Source organism: Scylla paramamosain, chromosome 5 (assembly GCF_035594125.1).
Source record: "Scylla paramamosain isolate STU-SP2022 chromosome 5, ASM3559412v1, whole genome shotgun sequence".
Classification (NCBI taxonomy): domain Eukaryota; kingdom Metazoa; phylum Arthropoda; class Malacostraca; order Decapoda; family Portunidae; genus Scylla; species Scylla paramamosain.
The window spans coordinates 32,844,863-32,870,055 of NC_087155.1; the positions used below are offsets into that span (position 1 = coordinate 32,844,863).

General features: G+C 42.1%; 1 protein-coding gene across 5 annotated transcripts in view; it reads left to right on the forward strand.

Moving 5' to 3' along the window:
• Positions 1 to 25,193, forward strand: part of LOC135100854 (uncharacterized) — a 260,614-nt gene that overhangs the window by 139,786 nt on the left and 95,635 nt on the right. For all 5 annotated transcript variants that reach the window (XM_064004348.1, XM_064004349.1, XM_064004347.1 and 2 more), the window contains one exon: positions 22,671 to 22,952. In XM_064004348.1, coding sequence (XP_063860418.1) covers positions 22,679 to 22,952 — 274 coding nt within the window. In that variant the 5' untranslated portion in view covers positions 22,671 to 22,678. The remainder of the gene's footprint in view (positions 1 to 22,670; positions 22,953 to 25,193) is intronic.

Genomic DNA, 25,193 nt, shown 5'->3' on the forward strand with positions numbered 1-25,193 from the left:
TCTTGTTCTCCTTTTCTTCTTCGTCTTACTTCTCCTCCTCCTCTTTTTTTTTTCTTTCTTCCTCCTCCTCCTCTTCCTCCAATTTTTTTTGTTGTTTTTTTAATCATGTTGCTTCTTCTAGTCTTCTTTTAAAGTTCCTTTGGCAAATATTTTGTATTTCTATGTTATTCTTTAGCATCTTCCTCGTACCCGACCTTCCCAGAGAGAGAGGGAGAGGAAGAGGGAGAGGGAGAGTGAGTGTGTGTGTGTGTGTGTTGCCTGCAGACGTCCTCCTCCTCATCGTCAGAGTCATCAGCCGCTGCTTTGATGCCCCGATGGGTTGAGCAACTTTTCTGAGGATGGGGTTCTCTCATGAATTGGTCTGAGCGCCTTCACTCCTACCCTTCAGAAATACGTTGTCGCTTGTGCGGGATATGAGGTATGTGTGTGTGTGTGTGTGTGTGTGTGTGTGTGTGTGTGTGTGTGCTCTGTTTGTTTGATCTTAGCATTGCATCGCCACGTTTCTATGGCATGGTACGATTTGATTGCCTTGTGATTTTGTGGGATGTGTACGTCTGTCTGCCTGCCTGTCTGTCTGTCTGTCTGTCTGTCTGTCTGTCTGTCTGTCTGTCTGTCTGGCTATCTCTTTGTTTGTTTATCTATCTATCCATCTATCTATTTATCTATCTATACCTATATCTATCTATACCTATAACTATCTATCTATCTATCTATCTATTTGTGTATATGTGTATGTGTGATGATGTATATCTGTGTATATTTGTCTGCATATGTCAAGTTTAGTTAGATTAAACTAAATAAGGGTAAAAGGATATAATATCACCTTCATGGGTTCCTTTTGCTAACCCGTCCTCGCCAGGTGCCCACACACACACACACACACACACACACACACACACACACACACACACACACACACACACCTACCCTCGGTAAATATGCCTGGCCGCCTTCCCTTCTGGCCCTTCTTATAGTGAGCGGATGCCACCTGCAAGCCCACTGTGTATCTTATTATTATTATTATTATTATTATTATTATTATTATTATTATTATTATTATTACACAAAGGAAAGGATTAAGTTACTCTAGCTTTTCAACTTTATTGGAATCTTTTCTTTTCTTTCTTTGTCTCTCTTTTATTTACAAATTGTATACTTCTTTGGAGAACACTTGTTAATCCTCTTGTTTTGTTATTTATTTCATTGTTGTTCATTGGTGGTGGTGTCGTTGTTGTTGTTGTTGTTGTTGTTGTTGTTGTTTGCTATTTTTTTGTTATATCGGATATATTTCTTTTACTTTATCATGTTTATTTTTTTATTGCGAGCTTCGATTTTTCACCAGGAGACACAGTTTTCATTTTTCACCGAGAGTAACTTTTCCCGCTGTCTCCCTTTGCGGCAATTATGTCTCTTTTGTTGTCCTCTCTTCCTCCTCCTCCTCCTCCTCCTCTTCCTCTCCTTCTCCTCCTCCTCTTCCTCTCCTTCTCCTTCTCCTCCTGCAACTCTCATCTCTTCCTCCCATCCTCCTTGCCTTCATCTTTGCTCCCCTTCCCCACCTTCTCCGTCCTGCTCGCGTTTCCTCTTCACCTCCTTCCTCGAATTCCTGCTTCTCCTTCGTTTTCGTTTCCTTCTGGTTGTTTGTCGTCATGTCTCATCATCTTCTCCTCCTCCCTGCCTTTGTCCTCGTATGTTCTTTCTTGTCTTCTCTGTTCTTCTTTTTCTTCTTCCTCATCCTTGTTTTCTTTTTTTTCATCTTGATACCTCAGTAGCTCTTCTTGTTTTCCTCTTCATCATTCCCTTCCTTCTCCTCTTCCTTCTCCTTCTTCTTGTCTTTCTCGTTTCCATATGTTCTTCCTCTCCGTTGCTGTTCTTGTTATTCCATGTTTTCCCTTCCTCATTTTCATCTTTGTGCGTCAGTAGCTTATTTCGCCTTTTGTTTTTTTTCTTCATCTTTCTGCTGCTCCTCCTCCTCCTCCTCCTCCTCCTCCTTCTCTTTGTCCTTTTCCGTTCTTCGCCTTCGTCTCCGTTCTTGTTATCGTCATTTCTTGTTATTTTCTTTCCTCACTTTTATATCTGTTTGTACCTCTTCTCTCTGTGTCGTCTTTACCTTTCTCTCCTCCTCCTCCTCCTCCTCCTCCAGTCCTTTTCCAGTCTTCCCCCTTCTGCCAGCGTACCAAATTACAATACATATTTTTCTCCGCCATCTTTTCTGACCTTGATGTCCTTTGAGCGCAGTTCCTCCTCTTCCTCAATTACCTCGTCAGTCTCTCAATCGAGGAGATGCCGTTCGTCTCCATCGTTCTTCTGTCTGTGTCCGTCACGCCTCAACTTCTGACGGGAGGAGAGGAGGGGAAGAAGGAGGAGGAGAGGGAACGCAAAGGAACTCAAATGAAGAACAAGCAGCGGTATATCTGTTTTCGTACGCTGTCTATTAGAGAGAGAGAGAGAGAGAGAGAGAGAGAGAGAGAGAGAGAGAGAGAGAGAGAGAGAGAGAGAGAGAGAGAGAGAGGTATAGTATAAGACAAGGATAAGGAGAAGAGGAAGGTTACAGATTATTATATAAATGGAAAAAGGATAGATTACTCTTTCATGAAAGGGAGGAGGGTGTGGAATGATAATAGTAGTAGTAGTAGTAGTAGTAGTAGTAGTAGTAGTAGTAGTAGCGGTTGAGGTGGTAGTAGTAGTAGTAGTAATAGTTAGGATGATGATGACAGTAGTAATGATAACAATAACAATGATAATAGTAATAATAATGCTGATGATAATAATAATGATAATAATAATAATTAGAGGAAGAAAAGGAAAGAAAAGATGGAGAGAAGAAAAAAGGAGGAGAAAAGAAGAAAACACAAGAAGGAGAAGGAACGATACAGTTAAAGGAGAAGAAAGAGGGTGAGAAGGAGGAAGAGGAAGAGAAGGAGGAGGAACGATAGTAGTAAAGAGGAAGAAGAGGAGGTGAGATAAGAGAAACGGAATGGAGAAAAGGAGGAACGCTTCTCATAATAATGAAGAACAGGGGGAGGAGGAAATTACAAGAAAGAGGGGAAGGAAGAAGAATAGTAAATACGAAAGAAGAGGAGAGGGAGTTATTACAATAGAGACAAATAAGAGGCTAGGGAGGAGAAGGAAGATAAAGAAAAGGAGGAATAGTAATCAGGAAGAACAGGAGAGGAGGAAATTACAGTAAGAGAGGAGAGCAGAGGAAGGAAAATGAATATGAAGATGAAAATATTAACGGTAAGAAGCAAGAAAAGGAAAAAAAAATAAGAAAAGGGAAAAGTTTGTAGAGATCAATTTTTTTCCTTTTTGGCAACACTGAACCTGTGGAATTTAAGCAATATTCTAACTTTTAATCATACACACACACACACACACACACACACACACACACACACACACACACACACACACACAGTACACTACAGTAAAAGCGAGAGGGGAGATTTTACACAGGTGAGAGAAGAGAGGCAGTAGAAAGGATTTTTTATTTAGGTTCGACAATGAAAATAGACAACATGGCCAGCTCATTAGGGCTTGCAGGGAGAAAGGGATGAAGGGGTAGAGAGAGAGAGAGAGAGAGAGAGAGAGAGAGAGAGAGAGAGAGAGAGAGAGAGAGAGAGAGAGAGAGAGAGAGAGGCGGTGGAGAAAAGAAGCAAGGGAGTAGGGAGAAAGTCTAAAGAGAACTTGAAATATTTGTGGTTGTTTGCTAGTCGAGATGTGGCCCCAGAGAGAGAGAGAGAGAGAGAGAGAGAGAGAGAGAGAGAGAGAGAGAGAGAGAGAGAGAGAGAGAGAGAGAGAGAGAGAGGGGGGGACGGGGGGAAGAGGAAGAATGGAAAGCAATTTGCCGGGGAGTCGCTTGTAACGTAAGAGAAAAGAAATTCAAAGACTCTTAAACTGAAAAGGGAAGCAGTACATGAAAGTCTAGCGTGAGAGAGAGAGAGAGAGAGAGAGAGAGAGAGAGAGAGAGAGAGAGAGAGAGAGAGAGAGAGAGAGAGAGAGAGAGAGAGAGATTTTACGCCGCGCACAAGTTATATAATCTAATCTACGTGATAGAACATTTTATTCCCATACTTTCGTACCTCGTCTCAGAAATTAACGTACTCAGGTTTTTTTTTTTTTTTCTTCACACTCCCTTGCTTGTTCCTCCTTCCGCGTGTCTTCCTGGCGCGTATTAGCGAACAAACGTAGTATTTCTTTTATTTTACACTTAGTAATGGAAGTAATTGTTTTGGTGATTACCTGAGTGGTTATAACGGTGACTTTTTTTGGAAATCACCTTGCTTATTTATCTATTTATTTATTTGTTTATTATTAATAGTAGCAGTGGTAACTTTTTTTTTAGGGGGCGTTATCAATAATAGTGCAATGAGCGCTGTATTATGAAATTGTTAACTGTAAAGTGAAAAGTTATTGTGTTTAGTGTCCGTGATTGTGATGAGGGATGGTAAAGGTTGTGATGGAAATGGTACTGTGATGGTGGTGATGGTGGTGGTAGTGGTGGTGATGGTGGTGGTATTCGTGTTGGTTTTGATGGCTGTAATAGAGGTGGTGGTGGTAGTTGTGATGGTGGCGGTGGTGGTGGTGGTAGAGGCGGTTGTAATGGTGGTTGTGATGTTGGTTGTTAATAGTGGAGGTGATTATGGTGGTTGTGGTAATGGCGGCTGTGATGATGGTGGTGGTGTTGGTTGTGAACTTGTGATGGTGGTTCTGGTGGTGGTTGTGATAATGATGGTGGTTGTGATGGTGGTGATAGTGTTAGTTGTGATGGTGGCAGTGGTGGTAATGGCGGCTGTGGTGGTGGTGGTGGTGGTGTAATGGGGGGGAGGTTAGCTGTCCTGGTTTCTCACACACTCACTGCCTTCTCTTCTTTACTCAAACAGCTTAATTAACATATCCATTTTTTTCCTATTGTCCTCGTAATTAGCATTTCGCATAATATTAGACAACATATTTTCTCAGTTAATCATTTACTCGTCTGTTTTTTCTCCCTTCCTTCCTAACCCTTCCCTCCCTCATTCCCTCACTCTCACACACTCTACTCCCTCGCTCGTTCCCTCACTCTGTCACACAATCTACTCTTAATCACCAATATATGCAACGTTACAGTAATTACTCTCAATTAATTAATCACAAAACTAATCACTTTACTAAACTTCCACACATTTTTTTCCCTCCTTATCAGCCGCTGCTATTATTATTACTATTATCAAACCTCATTACGATGCATAATTTCTATACACCGTCACCCATTATATAATTAACGTCACGTATGAACAAAGGTCTAACCACCACCACCACCACCACCACCACCACCACCACCACCACCACCACCACCACCACCACCACCACCACCACCTACATTTATGCCATTAACTTCTATATGTGATACTTCTCCACCACTGTAGTACCGGCCATACATACATACATACATACATTCATACATACATACATTCATACATACATACATACATATATACTAGGAGTTCTTATCGCGTCCATTAGGTGATTGACGTGGTGTGTGTGTGTGTGTGTGTGTGTGTAGAGAGAGAGAGAGAGAGAGAGAGAGAGAGAGAGAGAGAGAGAGAGAGAGAGAGAGAGAGAGAGAGAGACTGACGTGACCTGATCCGAATCGGGCGCATTTTAGGGAGAGAGAGATTGAAAGTAGAAAGGCGAAGTGGATGGTGGTGGTGGTGGTGGTGGTGGTGGTGGTGGTGGTGATGCGAAGGATGAGGAGATTAAATAACGGAAGATAAAAGAAGAGAACAAAAAGCAAAAGAAGAAATACAATAAGAAGAAGAAAAAAGAAGAAGGGGAAGAAGAAGGAAGGAGAAGAAAGAGGAGGACAGATACTGGATAGCAACGACAGGAAGAATAACATAACTGAATCTGCCAGAGACAAATTGATTTACTAAGAGAGAGAGAGAGAGAGAGAGAGAGAGAGAGAGAGAGAGAGAGAGAGAGAGAGAGAGAGAGAGAGAGAGAGATACATACATTCATGCAAACAAAGACAGACATTGACAGATAGACAGACAAACAATGGCAGACAGACAGACGAAGGCAAACACACACAGACAGACAGATTCAATTTACGGTCATGAAACCCTTTTGATAGGGCCTGGAGAAGAGAAGGGGAGAAAAGAAGAAGAAGAAGAAGAAGAAGAAGAAGAAGAAATAAGGCTATACCAAAAAACAACAATAAGAACAATAACATCATCAATAAAACCAACAATAACACTAGTGAGACTGGAAGGCAGAAGAAAGGAAAGAAGGAAGAAAAGAGAGAGAGAGAGAAAAAAAAAAAATACGAAGCTAGACTAACACACCATCGAGACCACCTCCTGTACTCTCACCCATCCCTTCCCTCACCTACATACAGTACACACACCTTTCTAGCTCCTTGCACCTTCCACTTGTCTAGCCTCCCACAGTCCCCACCTCACCAGCACCAAGCATTCACCTGTTCACCGCCACCACCACCACTACCACCACCACCATTGACTGTCTGGAAATGTTCTCACGGCCGTAAAATATTTCTCGACTTAGCCTTTCTCTCTCTCTCTCTCTCTCTCTCGCCAAGCCGCGTCGAAAACAGTCTAGCGAAGGGCCGTAAATCTTTAGTTGCATTCATTCTATCTTAAGCGTCAGGAGCAGTGTGTCATGCCCTTTTTGCGGCGCCGAGGAACCTTCCTGCGTTTGTTACTTTATCTTTTAAGACTCTGAAGGGAGGAAAGGATGAAAAGGTTGGAGCGAGAGAGAGGGAGAGGTGGGGATGAAGAAGGGATGTGCGGAGCGGGTGATGGATTAGAGGAAGCCAGGAAGGAAGAAAGAGGTGTGGGTGTTTAAGGATTGTTTTGGTGCGTGTGTGTGTGTGTGTGTGTGTGTTTGATGCAGTAGAGAAAAGAAGGAAGAAAGAGAGATGATTACATTTCGTGTGTGTGTGTGTGTGTGTGTGTGTGTGTGTGTGTGTGTGTGTGTGTGTGTGTGTGTGTGAATGAATTAGGACATCAGTGGGCCAAAAGGACGAAAATAAAATAATTATAATTGAGTTACACAGATGATTATTCGCTTATTCTCTTAGCGCGCTCAGACTCAATTTTATTTCACCCACACGGAAACGCGCGCAGCCTTCGACCTCTCCACACACACACACACACACACACACACACACACACACACACACACACACATCTTTCACCTTACTCCTTGACACGCCGTCGTTAATCTTCCTCATGTTTCCTCTCTCTCTCTCTCTCTCTCTCTCTCTCTCTCTCTCTCTCTCTCTCTCTCTCTCTCTCTCTCTCTCTCTCTCTCTCTCTCTCTCTCTCCCATCTCGCATCTTTCTCTTTCTTCCTTTCTCTTTCAATTAATTATTTATATTTATCGCATTTCCTTTTTTTTCATCATCATTTCTTGTGTTTTATTTCATCTATATTTTCTTCGTCTCTAGTTCTTTTCTCTCCAATTCTCTCTCTCCATCCATCCATCCATCCATCCTTCCTTCCTTCCTTCCTTCTTTTAAATATCCTGTCTATCTCCTTTTCGTCAATCTCCCGTTTCCTTTTCAATTCCATTTTCTTTTTCATTTCCACTTTATTTTACTTCCTTCCTTCCTTCCACTTTCGAATTCCATCCTCCCTATAATTCCTCCTTTTCTCTTTTCTTCCTCCCATCCTTCCGTGTTGGTATTCCTTTTTCCTCGTTTTCTCATTCTTTTGTTTCCTTTTTCTTCCTGTCTCTACTTCTATCCTTCCTTTACTTACTTCCCCTTCTCTTCCTTCCTTCCCTTTCTTCCTTGACATCATCGTCTTTTCCTGTTTTCTCTGTACTCTGTTTCCTTTCTCTTCCTCTTTCTACTTCCCTTTCTGTTCCCTTCCTTGCTATCACTTCCTTCTCCCTTTTTCTCATTCGGTCGTTTCCTTCCTTCCGTTCATTTATTCATTCATTCCTTCTCTCCTCCATTCATCAGGTGTGCCATTCAGCGTCTCGTTTATAAATGAATGTGTGATGAGGTGTGTGTCAAAGAGCCTTTCATTAGACATCTTTTCATGAAACCAAAACAAAGATAATGTACATTCTCTCTCTCTCTCTCTCTCTCTCTCTCTCTCTCTCTCTCTCTCTCTCTCTCTCTCTCTCTCTCTCTCTCTCTCTCTCTCTCTGTTCCGTGCTGTGGAATGAAAAGTATTGTGTGTGTGTGTGTGTGTGTGTGTGTGTGTGTGTGTTTGTGTGTGTGTGCGTGCGTACTCATGTTTACGAACGGAATAGAGAATAAGATACACACACACACACACACACACACACACACACACACACACACACACACACACACACACACACACAGAGAGAGAGAGAGAGAGAGAGAGAGAGAGAGAGAGAGAGAGAGAGAGAGAGAGAGAGAGAGAGAGAGAGAGAGAGAGAGAGAGAGAGAGAGAGAGAGAGAGAGAGAGAATTTGCATATTAACGAGTTTCATTCTCTCTTGACTTATTAAGTAATGATATTTCAGGGCGTGTAAAATTACGGCTTGTAAATGGCTGAGTTTCGATGTTTGAACGAGAGAGAGAGAGAGAGAGAGAGAGAGAGAGAGAGAGAGAGAGAGAGAGAGAGAGAGAGAGAGAGAGAGAGAGAGAGTAGAGAAAGTATGGATGGTATGAAAAAGGAGGAAAACAAGGAGGATGAATAGGAGAAACAGGAAGTGGAAGTAGGAAGGTGGGGTGGCCTTGCTGTCGTTTTGAGGCGATGTTTATTATTTCCTTAAGTCTTGTTTCCCCTCTTTTATTCAATGTGTTCCTCGCCAGGGAGAGAACCAGCATGAACTTGAAAACCGAGAGAGAGAGAGAGAGAGAGAGAGAGAGAGAGAGAGAGAGAGAGAGAGAGAGAGAGAGAGAGAGAGAGAGAGAGAGAGAGAGAGAGAGAGAGAATTTGTATATTAACGAGTTCTATATTCTCTTGACTTATAGGGTAATTAAATTTACCCTCATAGAAAATTACTGTTTGGTAATGGCAATGTTTCGACGTTTGGAGGAGAGAGAGAGAGAGAGAGAGAGAGAGAGAGAGAGAGAGAGAGAGAGAGAGAGAGAGAGAGAGAGAGAGAGAGAGAGAGAGAGAGACCTAGCCTTCAATTTTACTCCATTAGAACAGCTTCATCTTCGTTGCATTCATTCCTCAAAGCTTGCAAGAAGAAAATCCCTGTGCTAACATGAGATCCATTCATTCACTTTCCGCTATTTCCATTTCTTCCTTGTCTTTGCAATCGGAAGAGAGCGAAAGTGAGTGTGAAGGAAAATACCAGATACAATATTTTTCTGTTACGTTCACCATATTTTTTCTCCTTCCTGTCTCTTTTTTTTTTTTTTTTCTTAATCTTTCCTGCGAGTTCTTGGGCACCGTGGATGGGTGACTGTAAATTGGCTTTTCATTTTTCAAGATTCACTCCCTCCCCGCCCTTGGCCTCCCACACAAAGAGCCGAGCCGTCTGTGCCGAAAACCTTGGCTAAAATTACCTTGTTTTGCAATGAGACGAGGAGAAGAGAAGGGGAGGGGAGGAGAGAAGGAGCACGACGGAAGAGGAGGAGGAGGAGGAGGAGGAGGAGGACGACGACCAGCAGAAGGAAAAGCAGGGGCAGGAATGGGACGGGCAAGAGGAGTAGAAGGAGGAAGAGGAAGAAGAGGAGGAGGAAGAGGTGGAGAAGAAAGTGTGGGAAAAACAAAGATATATTGAATAAAATGAAGAAAGAAGGTAATAGGGGAAGGGAGAAAAAGGAGAAGAAAGAAGAGGATCAGGAGAGGCATGATGATGATGATGAGTAGTAGGACGAGAAGGAAGAGGAATAAAGAAAGAAGAAGTAGAAGGAGGAGAATCGGGGTAGGAAGAAGAAGAGGAGGAGGAGGAGGAGGAGGAGGAGGCAACGAAGATCTGGAGGAGGCAAAGGTGCGGGTTTCAGAATCATTCTCATGCAAATGGAGACTCGAGATTATTTCTGTTATTTTTGTTAAGCGTTGGTAATTTTATTCATGGATACCGCAGGACGGACACACACACACACACACACACACACACACACACACACACACACACACACACACACACACACACACACATGATTGGATAAGTCATGTGGGTGGAATTCTTAACTCGGAAACGCAGAGGAGAGAAAGATTTATGAGATTTTTTTCCCTTCCCTGCCAGTGACTGATGCTGCTTCGCCTCGCCTCCCACGCGCCGCGCCCTCCCCTTCTACTCTCTTCTTCTTCTCTTTCTTCATTCATTCCCTTCGCCCCTACGTCTTTCCTTCCATCTACACCCTTTTTTTGTTTCCACCTGTTTCTCACGCTCTTCTTTTCCTTTAACTTCATCATTTTTTTGTTTTCCTTCCTTCATCTTTGTCCATTTCATTTCATACTTCACGTTTTTCATTCATCCCGTTCACCTCTACATCTTTCCTTTCATATATTCCTTTTTCTCCATCCTTCCACGTATTTCTCCCTTCTTCATCTATTTCCTATTTCATTACCTTTTCTCTTCTTTCTTCTTCACCCCTTCTTTCATCTATCCGGTTGCTTCATCTATACTTTTTTTCATCTATTTCTCACGTCCTCCTTTCCTGTCAATCCTTTATTCCCTTTTTTTTCTCTCCTTTCATCTTCATTTATTTCCTACTTCTCGACACCCATTTTCACTCTCTCACTCTCTCACTCACTCTCACTCTCACTAACATATCAATAGCCTTAGTTTCCGTGATATAGTAACATTCTCTCTCTCTCTCTCTCTCTCTCTCTCTCTCTCTCTCTCTCTCTCTCTCTCTCTCTCTCTCTCTCTCTCTTATTCGTTCTAAATATACGAGATCCCCTTGAAAATTTATCGTTCACATTGAATTCCGTTTTCTTTGACAATGAGTTTGTCTGCTTGTGCTTCTAGAGTACTTACTGAAGAAGAAAAGAAAGGAGTGTATAACCAGGCATTCAGAAAAAAATAAATAAATAAATAAAAAACATGGGTGAGTGATTGAGTGAGTAATGATAGGAGCAGTGGAGGAATATTTTTCATTTCATCCGATCAGTTCCTCTCCTCTACTTAACTGTCTTCAGCCTCTATCCCTGTGCTGCAATGTTCCATCTCGTGCTATCTTCTATCGCTATTTCCACACTAACTACTTCTCTAATCTTGGTAACTGCCCGTCTCCCTTTCCCCCCTTTGCCTCGCTACACAACACTTTCGACTTTCTCTCACCTCTGTTTTGTCTGCCTCTCTAATGCAGGAGTTAGCCACTATTCTTAATATTTCATCATCTGTGCACGTGTTGTTTTTAGTAACAGAGAGAGAGAGAGAGAGAGAGAGAGAGAGAGAGAGAGAGAGAGAGAGAGAGAGAGAGAGATTTAATTGGTAAGGCAAAACATGAAGATTTATTTCCCTTTTTCTGAGTTCAGGTCAGGTAGTATCTCTCTCTCTCTCTCTCTCTCTCTCTCTCTCTCTCTCTCTCTCTCTCTCTCTCTCTCTCTCTCTCTCTCTCTCTCTCTCTCTCTCTCTCTCAGACGCTTTCAGATTTCTTATCTTTTTTTATCTCTGTTTTTTTATTGCCGACCTCTTTGTTTAATTTTTTAACTTGATTTATCGTTGTCTGTACTTACACTGCTCTCTCTCTCTCTCTCTCTCTCTCTCTCTCTCTCTCTCTCTCTCTCTCTCTCTCTCTCTCTCTCTCTCTCTCTCTCTCTCTTCTTTCCTTCTGCCATTGGAATAAATATTCGGTATCTTTACCTTTATTCTCCTCTCTTTTAATACTTCTCTTTCTTTCTTTTCTTGCATTCCTTTTCCCCTCTTCCTCCTCTATACCAGCTTTTTCTTTTCCTTATTCTCTTTCTCTGTGTTTTCTTATTCTGCTATTTCCTATCCTCCTCTCCCTTGTTTCCTTTCCTTTATATCCTTTCTCTCTGTCTCTTCCTTTCACATTTCTCCCTCTTATCCTCCTCCTGTTTTCCCGTTCGCCTCTCCATCTTGCTTTTCTCCCACTTAAGCGGCAGTGACGGGGGCGTAATGCAATTCCACTGGAGCTAAGACACGAGGGATGAGGCAAATGGGGGAACAGGGGACGGCTTGTTCTCTACCGCTCCCCTCAATGTGTCTTTTTTGTCTTTCTTTCTTTTTTACGCGTGTGTGTGTGTGCGTGTGTGTGTGTGTGTGTGTGTGAACCAGAAAATCCATTGGGCATTACTGTAACGTTCTCAAATTGCAAACGGCACTAGATTGTCGTGTCTCTGCAGTGGACGCGGCGTTTCCATCTCTCTGTTAAGTGAGGGCAGAAAATTAAAGCTTTTCCTCTTCATAAAGGTCTGGCGGCGCATCTCCACTACTTCATTCAAGCTGTGGTGGAAGATACGTGGCTTTTGAAGAGTATTTCCATTATTCTAGTGATACTTTGACCAGGACTCGGCATTATCAAGAGGAAAAACACCCAAGAGAACGTGGTTAATCACTTCCATTGCCTGTGCTGCATCTTCACTACTACTTTATTCAGGCTGTTGTTTTTTCAAGGGTATTTCTATTATCCTAGTGATAGTTTGACTGGAACTCTGCATTAAGAGGAAAAAAAAACTCGTATGAAAGCGTGGCTGATCATCACCTCCATGGTCTTTAAGTTCTTATGAAAGTCTGAGGTGCTTAGCTCTTTCACTGCTGTCTGCCACTAAATCACAAATGACTCTAAATACTCTACTGGCTGCACATCGAAAAGTCTATCCTCTTCATCTCTTCTCTCACTTGTAGGTGCATTTGAAGATTTTTTGTAGCGCTATTAGGAATGTGAATTGTTGCATATCGCAGTGAATGAGTTAAAGAACACGAGCCTCAGCAGTATCATTCAAACACTGCCTCGGGTGCCACAACTTACGCAGCCTCGCACCCCGGCACCCACTTCCCGCCCGCCACTCTCCTCTCCGCCTTTCATTATGTATTTTGAACTTTTATTTCCTGATGTGGAAGTTTGAATTTTTTTTTCTCCACTCACGTGTGTTTATTTATTTATATTTTTCGCTTTTGTTTTTGTCTTTTATTTATTTACGTTTTTTTCATTTTTTCATGTTGTTCCGAAGCTTCCCCCGCGGTAATGTACAGGAATGTCGAGAGGAAGGGAACGAGATGCATGGAATATTTACTTTCTCTCTCTCTCTCTCTCTCTCTCTCTCTCTCTCTCTCTCTCTCTCTCTCTCTCTCTCTCTCTCTCTCTCTCTCTCTCTCTCTCTCCCCCCCTGCAATTGTTTTCGTTTTGTTTCCCTGAGCTATGAAAAGGGAAACAGGTGAAGAAGATTGCTTTTATTATCTTTTTCATCTTACATTTATGATTTTCAAAATACGGAGAAGTTTATACATTAGTGAGAAAATATGTTGTAGTTTGTCTTAATTTTATGTAACGTGACGAAATTGACACTGGGGATCTTGTTGTGTGTGTACTTTACCAAGGCCTGATCACGACCCGCAAACCACCAGCCGTTACTCTCTCAGTGCGAGCTCCGAACTCATCATTACCGATCATTGGTGTGTGTGTGTGTGTGTGTGTGTGTGTGTGTGTGTAAACTAATCCACGTGGTACGAAACTAGAAGTCATGAGGTTGTGTGTTTGTTTACTTGTGTGGCTTATGAAATGGTGTTTTTTTTTCTTTTTTTCTTTACTCAAACGCAGACTTGTTAAAAAAAAAATTCAGTGCGATTCATTTTCAGCTTGAAATAACTGAGTTTTTTTTTATTTCAGTTATTTTTTTTATTTTTTTTATTTTGTTAGATTTTTCTTCACCTGCAAATTTAATTATGAAGCATGGTTATTATTAAATGCGCCTTCATAAATTAATTCTCTCTCTCTCTCTCTCTCTCTCTCTCTCTCTCTCTCTCTCTCTCTCTCTCTCTCTCTCTCTCTCTCTCTCTCTCTCTCTCTCTCTCTCTCTGTCCTACCAGCATATATGTATGTTATTTTTTTTTCATGAAATTTTTCGCTTTTTTTCCATGCAATTTTCCACTTTCCCGATTTCTGATTTAGTTTTCTCTCCTTCCTCATCTGATTTTTTTTTTTTACGCGTGTCATCTCACTTTTTTTTTTTAATTCTAAACTTTGCAAATATCTGTCTTTATTTCGACAAGCAACATTTTCCATTTTTTTCTCTCACTTCTCTTCCGTGCGTGTGTGTGTGTGTGTGTGTGTGTGTGTGTGTGTGTGTGTGTGTGTGTGTGTGTGTGTGAAAATGATAATGTTTACTTTTATTTTATATCCTTTGTTTCCATTCGCTTCATTATAATACTTTTATTTTTATTTTTTGTATATTTTCATGTAGTTTTCTGTGTTTTATAGTACTACGAAGTCCAGCACTGATTATATAAGCAAAAACTAACTTTTGAAAGTCACGTGACACAACAACAACAACAACAAAAACAACAAAAACAACAACAGTGACTCACAGTACCCAACACACACACACACACACACATACACACACACATACACACACAGAAGTCGAAGGGCAGGAGTCAGTGAACCATGAAGTAGTGAATCAGTGAGTCGAATCGTGTCTCGGGTGCTCGAAACTCGGGGACTCATGAGGTATCGAAGCCGTCACGAAGCGGTGAATCACAGGAACCACTTTGACGATCTATCCTATCCTCCTCCTCCTCCTCCTCCTCCTCCTTCTCCTCCTGCCTTGTAATCCATTGTCGTAGTAATTGATGTCTCTGTCTAGATTAATTCCGGTCGTGTTCTCCCGGTCGAAGGTCAGGCTCCGTTCTCTCTCTCTCTCTCTCTCTCTCTCTCTCTCTCTCTCTCTCTCTCTCTCTCTCTCTCTCTCTCAAATCAATCCTAATCGCCTGTTCGTCTCTCAGTGCCTTCCCCCCTCTCTCTATCTCTGTTTGCTCCTTCCAGTCCTTTTATCGCTTTGCTCTTAATCTCACTTCATCCTTCCTTTCTTCTTCTGTCCTTCTCCTCTCTTTTCAGTTTTGTTTTTTCCAATGTACACTTTTCGTCGAGTTTTCTCCTGTTTTTTTTTTCTGTTTCCTCTTTCGTTCGTTGCTTTGCTTTCCTTTTGTACTGCCGAGTCTCTTTCCTTTCCTCCTTCCCTCCCTTCTCTCCTGCTTTCTTTCCTTTTGGTATTGTTTCCCTCCCTCCCTTTTGTACGTACTTTTCTGTTGTGTTCTTTGTTTTTTTTTTCTTTCATTTATTCTTATTCCTTTTCTTGTTATATGTGTTTGTGTTCTTTTCTCTTTCTCTCTTCCCGATTTCCCTTTTGATTCTTACCTAATTGTTTATCTCCGTATTTTCTGTATTTAATTGTCGTCGTCATCATCATCATCATCATCATCATCATCATCATCATCATCGTCATCACTCACCACTCATTATCTCTTAATGCACTCACTTTCTATTACTGGTTCCATTTACCACTCAGTACCAGTCAATATCCCATTCTCTCTCTCTCTCTCTCTCTCTCTCTCTCTCTCTCTCTCTCTCTCTCTCTCTCTCTCTCTCTCTCTCTCTCTCTCTCTCTCTCTCTCACTTATCCTCCATTGACTACCTCTCTTTTTCTTTCTATCCTCCCCTCTCCTCTCCTCTCCTCTCCTCTCCTCTCCTCTCCTCTCTTCTCTCCTTCCATTCTGTCTATTCTTACTTTTCCCATATTGGTGCATCTGAAGTTCACTAAGGTTCGTATTCGTAAACATTTTGCTATCTTACCTCAATTACTTTCATCATGTTTGAGTGGAGAACATTGGGTTTTCAAGGGTTTTCATGGTCCTCGTGAGAATTTAATAAAGATCATGGGTAGGAAAAAAAACGCCTATGAAAACCAGTCAGATCATCTCAGTGGCCCTTAGAATTTGTCCTTGTGAGAGAAGAAAAAAAAAAAAATAAGTATCGATTTCGTAAAAGACTTTCTTCTTCCTGTCATCCCAGTTTTGTTCACCTGCCTTAATGCAAAAGTTAACCAGTATTCTCAGTCTTTTATTCTTGCTACTGTCAAACTCTAGAACTCCTTGCACGTTTCTGTATTTCCTCCTACCTTTGAGTTTAACTGCCGTAAGAGGGAGGTTTCAAAACCCTTCTCATAATTTTAGATAATCCGTTTTTTGCGAACTGGCACCTCTTGTGGATCTTTTCTCAAGCTCTTCTAAGGAAAAAAAAAGGGAAAGAAAAAAAAAGAAAGAGAAAAATACCTGAGACTCACAAGACTACAAGTGGATATATAACATAGAGTGAAGGTGGATACAGTATGAGCAGCATCTCTCTACCTTGCAACGTCGAGACAGCGAGGAGGAGGATGAGAGAGCACCTGCAGGGCGACGGTGGCTGGCTGGCTGGCTGGCTGGCTGGCGGGTGATGGAAGCGCATGGTTAGCTCGGGGGAAGGTGAAGTGAGAGTGAGGTTCAGTGGCGAATATGATTTTGCTCTGCGGAAAATTGGACCGACTTGGGCTTATGACAAGTGAGCTGCGGGGAAGAAAGCGAAGGAGGACTTAGAAAGAATGTGGAGGTTAGGAAAATATCACGGAGGGAGAGAGAAACAATGGATCGAGAAGCAGAAAACGAGGGGAGGTTTGAAAAATTGAACGAGACTGAGGGAGATTAGAAAAGTGGCACTGGGAAGAGAGGGAGCTTGGAAAAATTAAACGAGGAAGATGAATAAAAAAACGAACGAGAGGGGCTAGGAAATTTACGGAGAGACATCAGAGAGAGAGAGAGAGAGAGAGAGAGAGAGAGAGAGAGAGAGAGAGAGAGAGAGAGAGAGAGAGAGAGTTACACAATATGGCAAAATGACAAGAGAGACAGCAAATAAAAAAAAGATTGATTATGTTTTCCTTTCTCTTCCATATCACTCAAAGCGCTCAATGGACTCCACAGAAAATGCTCAGAAACTTACATTGGAAGATAGAAAGAAAAAAAAAAGCATTGTCTCGTTACGGAATGCTTCTCAATCACTGTTACAAAGAGAAACGTGAGCAAAACAAACACCATCACCATAATCATCAGCGTTTATGAATTCAACACAGGACAAAGCAAAGACCTCCCGTAAACCTTCCTCAGTCACTGATCTGCACCACCTCCACGTCTATCCTCATCCCTGGGCACCCTTAAAACAAACAAACAACGCAACACACACGGAACACAAACACATAAACTAAAGATGATATGAATATAGTTATCGTTTACGCAATATTTATCACCAGGAGCTTTAATAACGAGGAACAGGAGGAGGAGCAGCAGCAGGAGGAGCAGCAAGAGGAAGAGGAGTGAGGTGTAAGCAAGTGGTGGTCGGTTATTAATGCTGATTGAGTGGCTCGCCGCACGCACACAGGGACCATTGTCGCTAACTTCTCCACTTCCCACACTTCCAACACCACACTTGTGCCTTCCCGAGTGGGGCGCCAATCAGCCCCGTGACGAGACAGAGAGAGAGAGAGAGAGAGAGAGAGAGAGAGAGAGAGAGAGAGAGAGAGAGAGAGAGAAACAGTATTTGGGTGTTCATTCGGTATTTTTATTCTCTGTATTCGTGTGATTAAAATATTAACACGGATATATTTACATAGGTAAGTTGATACTCACTTCCGCTTGCTATGCGAATAATTGGTAACAAAAGAAAAGTATGACAGTTATAAAAAAAATAATACGAAATATCCAAACAGCAGTCTTATGCAGTCTTACGTAATTATTTATAAAGTTATTAAAACACACACACACACACACAGAGAGAGAGAGAGAGAGAGAGAGAGAGAGAGAGAGAGAGAGAGAGAGAGAGAGAGAGAGAGAGAGAGAGAGAGAGAGGCTGCACCAAGGTCAGGGAAGCGGGTGACGAGAGCAATGGACCAGTAATATAATGCACTAAATCTCTATTACTCGAATATAACTGAAGCTGCGCGTGACTGAGCTGGACGCTACGGTTCTAAGGCGACTAATGACTCTCTCTCTCTCTCTCTCTCTCTCTCTCTCTCTCTCTCTCTCTTTGGTTTGTCGTATTTTTCAATGATTATTTAGTTTTTCCTAATTTTCAACGGTGATCTTTGTTTTTTTCTTAATTTTATTGATTTATAACAAAAAGACGAGATATGATATTTTTTCTTTGGTTTTTATATGTGAGTTTCCATTATTTCTCTTGATTCCATTGCTCTTAGAATAAAATGAGCGAAAAATATTACTTTTTTTTAAATATCTGGTTGATAGTCTCTCTCTCTCTCTCTCTCTCTCTCTCTCTCTACCCTTCCAGTAAAATACCACCGCGTAATGTAAAAGCGAATCTATATGAAGCTGCCGGCAACTACTTCGCGACCTCCCGTTACTGGCGTCTTAAGTCGCTCCCTCCCACTCCCGGCGGGCGGTGGATCGCGCTGAGCCGAGGACAATCACAACCCCTGATCCTCGCAATCCTTCGGAAAGTCGCCACAAGTTCGCAACAGCTGCGCGAGAGGGGGAGTGTGTGTGTGTGTGTGTGTGTGTGTGTGTGTGTGTGTGTGTGTGTGTGTGTGTGTGTGTGTGTGTGTGTGTGTGTGTGTATGTGTGTGTGTGCATGCATGGATTTTGTGGGGTTTTGGATGTTGATTTTAATTTTTATTACTGTTATTAATATTATTATTATTATCATTAGTAGTAGTAGTTGTTGCAGTAGTAGTAGTAGTAGTAGTAGTAGGATGAGGAGGAGGAGGAGGAGGAGGAGGAGGAGGAGGAGGAGCTACATAGATATGCTAGATATATATACATATAGATACACAGGCCACAACAGACCTTGCGGTCCTCACGAGGTGACCTGACCTAGGAGGAGGAGGAGGAGGAGGAGGAGGAGGAGGAGGAGGAGGAGGAGGTAGGAGGACGAGGAAAATAGAAAGAGGAATAGTCATAGTAATAGTAGTAGTAGTAGTTGTAGTTGTAGTAGCAGTAATTAAAGTATCGGTCGTAATAGTAATAAGGTAAAAATGAAAGACCGCAAAATAAAACGAAAAAAAAAAACCTTGATTGCTCAACCATTGCTTTTTCTTCACCATATTTACCTTCCCTTTTCTCTCCTCCATTGTTCTCATCTCATTATAAACACGACAAAAAAAGAGAAGCGTGATTGTTCATACACCTGTGTTTGTCCTTATTTTCCCCATTGTTCTCGACTAAATATAAACACAAAAGAAATAAAGATAACAAAAAAAAAAATCCTGGTTGTTTATACACATGTTTTTTTTTCCTACCTCACAAAATTATCTCACCTTCGATATGGCTTTCAGTTGTCAACACGCGTACTTGGCTGCGAGAGAAGAGGCGGAGCGGCAGCCACATCCTTACTGATCCAAATTCTTGTCCCCACTCCCGCCAGTTTTCACACATGGCTGAACCGTCTTGAATTAGCTCACGACGACGACGAAGACGAGAAAAGAAAGAAGATGAAGGTGAATAAAAGAGACGGTGATCGTAATTTGCGTTTTGAAAGATGGAAAGAAAGAGGAAAAGGGAAGAAAAGAGGAGAGAGAGAGAATCCTTTGTTGGTTTTCTCTTTTTTTTACTCTTTTTAAAATCAGCTTTCATATGTACTCTTCCAAATTAGCTCGCAAAGACGATAAGGAGAAAAAAGATGGAGATGAACAGAAAAAGAGACACTGATTGTAATTCATGTATTGAGAGGTGAGAAAAAGACCAAGAAGAGATGAGAGAATTCTTGCTCCTTTACTCCCTTTACTCGTTTAACCCTTTTACCTCTAACTGACACATGCTTCCTTAATCACAAAGCACTCTTAGACATTTCTTCTTGTTCTGCAGCCACCTCTAAGCACTATACTGGCTAGAAATAAAAAAAAGAAAATAAACTTCTAACTCCTTTATTGTCGAGGCTTATAAAGATTTCATACATTGTGTCCAGTATCTTGAATTGTCGTACATCTCAGGGAAAGTGCTCAAGGAGTAACGTAAACACTCCGCAGCATAATACACATGCTCTCTATCGGTGAAAGGTTGAACTGCAAGGTGAAATACGAAAGTTCCTGACACTCTTAAGTAAGCGAAGATTTAGCAGGTGAGAATTATTCATCCCTGACTTATTTTTCGCCACCGGTCTCCCGTTTTAACGCCAGAATTCATGGTGTATTGCCTACCACCAAGTCTCTCCCTTTATTTTTCTCCTCACGGTGGGCTGAGCTTCCCCAACACCTCCGCGCCTCCTCGGTAGTCCCCTCCGCCTTCCCCGTGATCCCCTCCCCAACACGTTCCCACTCCCTCAGTCCCTGCAGTCCCCTCATCCACACACGCAGCTCTTACGGATCAGCACTCTCTCTCTCTCTCTCTCTCTCTCTCTCTCTCTCTCTCTCTCTCTCTCTCTCTCTCTCTCTCTCTCTCTCTCTCTCTCTCTCTCTCTCGTGTTCCTCTCCTTCATTTGTCTCTTCTTTTCCTTCAATTGTTAATGTAATTTTTGTTTTACTTTCTGTCCTTGTCTGTCAGTTAGTCGGTCAGCCATTCAGTCAGTCAATCTGAGTGAGTCAATACGTCTGTCTATCTGTAATCCTGTCTGTATCAGTCAGTCTGTCTGTTTGTGTGTCTGTCTGTTTGCCTGTATGTCTGTCTTTCTATCAGTCAGTCAGTCAGGGTGTCTTGTCTGTTTTTAGTCAGTCTGCCGCTCTGTTGGTCTGTCTGTTAGGGAGTTATTTCTCTCTCTCTCTCTCTCTCTCTCTCTCTCTCTCTCTCTCTCTCTCTCTCTCTCTCTCTCTCTCTCTCTCTCCCCAATTCCCTCCCTCCACAACAGCAGCAACAAAAACAGCAGAGGCGGCAGAATCGGCGGCGGCGGCGGCGTCAGCGAAAATAGCCTTTAGCTCCGGCGGCTTATTAATTTTCCACGTGAGCAATTACGTAAAGGTCATTTTAAGGTGAGTGGATTCTGGAGGGGATGGAGGTCTATTATCATTACTCTCTATATATACACTTTTTTTTTTTCCTCGCATTTTCTGTTTTGACACCGCGCTCTTTTGTTTACGGTGGGCGGCGGAGTGGAGAGCGGTGCGGTTGGAGTTAGTGTTTTGTTCTTGTTTCACGTCTGATTGTGCGAGTGTGTGCGTGTAGTTTCCTCTGTATGGTTTTGTAGTGAAGTGGGATCTGTTGTGGTGTGATGTCTGTTTTTTATTTTTTTTTATTTTTATTTTTTACTGTGATGGGGTTAGGCGAGTAATTATCGCTTTGTTCTTTGTTTGTGTCCCTTTAGGTGTAGTTCGTATTCAAAATTTTGTTAGAGGTTCGTTGTGGTGTGACATGAATTACTGTTTTGCTTCTGGTTTGTTGTGAAAGTGAGGTGAGAAATTACCGTTTTTATCCTCGTTCTGTGTCCCGTTAGGTGAAGTTTTCTGTCGGATTTTATTGTGATTTGGATTTCGTTCTGGCGTGCGCGCGTTGTTGTTGTTGTTGTTGTTGTTGTTGTCTTGGTTTGTTGTGACGGAGTGAGGTGAGAAATTCTTGTTTTTATCCTTGGTTTGGGTCCGTTTGGGTTTAATTTACGTGTATGATTTCGTAAGGATTTTTTTTAATTTTTTTTATTGATGTTATGCGCGTTGTTGCTTTCTATCTTTTTGTTGCTGTGACCGAAAAAACCTTCAAATAATTCTCGTGTCTTGTGTATGACGTTATTTTGTGTTCGGGAAGTGTTGGTACGCGTGGAATTCAGAGTGTGTTTCAGCGTTACACCTTTCTCTTCTCACTGTTGCTTATTATTCGCCTTCTTGTATCGAGACGAGGGACAATCTGCTTCGTATGGCAACCTAACAACTGTATCTTTTCCTCATAATTTACTTTTCATCGTACACGGAAGGGAGACACGAAATGCTTCTTGTTATATATTTCTATACTATCACATCGGTCGACTAAAAAGAATAAAATGTTTCACGATGTATAGAACAAGTATATCCTTCCTGCACTCACACCCGCAAGCTTTTCTTCGTTTGACAGACGTTTACCGGCGGGAGCGTTTGAGTCTGGAGGAGGCGGGCGAGGGAAGGGAAGCAAGGGGGAGGGAGACACTTGTTGGAAAATTTATTATATATTGTGATTTATAGGGTGATTCAGCGTTCCGGGTCCTGAATATCCTCTTCCTTACCTCTAAAATATATGTCTTTGCCTTGCCTTCGTGTATTATGTCCGGGGAAAATGAAGTGTTTGTTCCCTTGGCGATACTCTTCAGGTGTAACGAAGTGTGGTTCTCGTCCCTTCTTCCTTCAGCACGCCTCGATGGGATCCTTCATTTTCTGATATAGTATGTACTGGTCTGCGGTGGGACAGTGAGGAAACGGTGTACGCTTATGCATCATGTAGTGTTATGCATCATGTAGTGTAGAGAAATATAGCGAAGTGCGTCTCTCGTCCCTTCTTCTTTCAGCGGGCGTCGACAGTACCTTTCATCTTCTTTCTCATATAGTATGCATTGGGCAGAACAGGAGTGAAGTATGGATATTCATAATGATCTACGTTATGAAGTGTTAAAAAGTGTAAAGAAGTCTATTTGTCATGTCTCCTTCCCTCAGCTGACGTGGAATTTGCTCTTCCTTCCTCCTCAAATACATTAAATACGCCGATTTAGATTTTCGGAACTTTTACTGTATCATCATCTACTCCGAAAAAAATAAATAAATAAATAACTGTGCACGCCCTTAGTGATATTTATGCAGCGTCAGTCTAACTTCTCTCTCCTTCCTTCCCCAGGTGCCGTGATGGTGCAGGAAAGGCTGAAGGTGGCGGTGACAAAGGTGACAGGTGACGGAGCAGTGCTGAGCTGGGAGACCACGGTGGGGCAGCAGCACGCCCTCACCTGCTCGCTGCACTACGGCCCGCAGACGGAGGCTATGCTGGTGAAGACGGAGGTGCGCACGTCAGCGAAGAACATCAAGCTGGCGCACCTCAGCCCCCACACCACCTACCACGCCTCCCTCAACTGTAGCCAAGCCGCCGCCACCTACAAAAGTAACACCGTTCACTTTACGCCCCGTAAGTACTGTGTGTGTGTGTGTGTGTATGTATGTGTGTGTGTGTGGGATCTCATGCATGTTGTCTTGATGAGGTGGTTTCTCTCTCTCTCTCTCTCTCTCTCTCTCTCTCTCTCTCTCTCTCTCTCTCTCTCTCTCTCTCTCTCTCTCTCTCTCTCTCTCTCTCTCGTGTTGAATTCTTGTATTTCGTTGGTGGTTTACAGTTTATGCCTCAATCAAAGTGATGGAAGGAAAGTAAACAATCTTCGTGTTATCATTGGTATTTCATCACCATCATCATCATCATTGTTTGCATCATCACTCAATATCATTACTATAGTCATCATCATCATCTCCATCATTGTCATCATCATCATCATTACCGTTATCACCATTGTCGTCATTGTCATCATCATTATTCTTCTCGCCTTCTCCCTTGTCCTCGTTCTTCTCGTCGTCATCTTCTCCCCTTTTTCTCTTATTCCTCATTAGTAATTTTCGTCGTCCTCTTCCTTTCCGTCCTTTTCTTCTTTCTTATTTTTCACCATTTCCTTTTTTTTCCTCTTGTCCCCCTCCTCTTCCGCTTCCTCATCCACTTCCCCACCAGAGGTAATCCCATCAGTTAGGACTAAACTGTACGAAAAAAAGTTTAAATCTTTCTCTATTTATAGTTTGGTTCTTGTTAACTCCATTCTCTCAAAGTTGCCATGAAAAAAAAAAAGTTAGTGAATACACAAGCCTTTATTGAGTCACCATCCTTCATCCTTCATGCGTGTGTTGTACAATTATTCTGTTATTATAAGCCACTTACAGTACAATATGACGTTCGTGACGCATTTATTACTATGTAGTTACACCTTATTATATTGTGATTATACTGCTATTACATAATTATCGTACATTACCCAAATCAATACGGTATGCCATTACCTACACAAGACCAAAACTACTGGGAAAGGAATAAGAAAAGAAGAAATGGTACGATTCACAGGCAATAATCGACACCCATCACGCAATGTACTCTTCACTTTAAGCCATTCCTAGAAACACCGACATCTTACTGCGCCACTCAGCGAGCCAGTACAATATGTGACACTGGTGCATACCGGAGTCACTCTTCCTAGCTGTATGTCGGTCAGTGGGGCAGAGGAATGATGGATCTGAATGTGGAAGGAGACAAGGAAGAGCGAAGAAAAAGGTGGAAGCAATTACAAAAGAGACGAGAAGAGGAGAGGGAACATAGTAGTGAGCAACAGTGACAAACCAAAGAAAGAACAGAGAAGATAGTGAAAGGAATTGCAAAATTGACGAGGAAAAGAGAACACAGCCTTATGGAGAAAATAATTGAGGACTAATGATCGTAAGGATACAAAGAAGACGAGAGAACAAGTGGATGAAAGTAAGAGATGAGAAAAAGAGAGAATGACCTACCAGAAAAAAATAGACAAGGAGACACAAGGAAAACCGAAGAAAAGCTAGAAATAATTACAAAAGAGAGAAAATAAACAAGTACAAGGAATTAGTAAAGAACGGTGACCTTCAGGCAAAATCTACAGAAGAAGAAGAAGGAGAAGAAGAAGAAGAAGGCGGTCAGTAGGCCACGCTGTCTTCCTACTTGCTCATTATCCGAGTATGCTGAGACTCGTGAAATAATTGTCCAGATGGCTTTGTATTTTTGTGACCAGCGCATGACAGAAATTGTTAGGCGCTATTCGTGTCACAGGGGAGAGAGTCATTAAGCAAAGTGTCATTCTTCCTTACATTTATCGTGTGTGTGTGTGTGTGTGTGTGTGTGTGTGTGTGTGTGTGTGTGTGTGTGTGTGTTGTGTGTTATAGTTCTCCTTCGTTATCTCTTGTTGCACTTCTTCTTCTTCTTTGCTTCTTATCGCTCCTCCAATTTCTCATCCTTCTCTTCCTCCTAGTCTTTCTCGTTTTATTTTCCTCCTGTCCCTTATTTTCTCTTCCTCTTCCTTTATTGCTTTTATGTTTCTTGTTCTTCTTTTCTTCTTTTTCTTCTTCCTCTTCCTTCTCTTCCTCTTCTTCCTCTATTGCCATACCCCTCCCTATGCCCATCCCTCTGTTCCTTCCTTCTTTTCCTTCCTCCCCCTTCCCTTCCCTCTCCCTCTTCCCTTCCCCAGCTCCTACACTCCGTACATCACAACTTCAGTTAACCTCATTCCCAGCCCGTGAAACTCGTACATTCGCGCCGCACTGACCTGGTACACGCGAAGCTGCAAGGACGAGGCGGGTTGTGAGCGTGGCG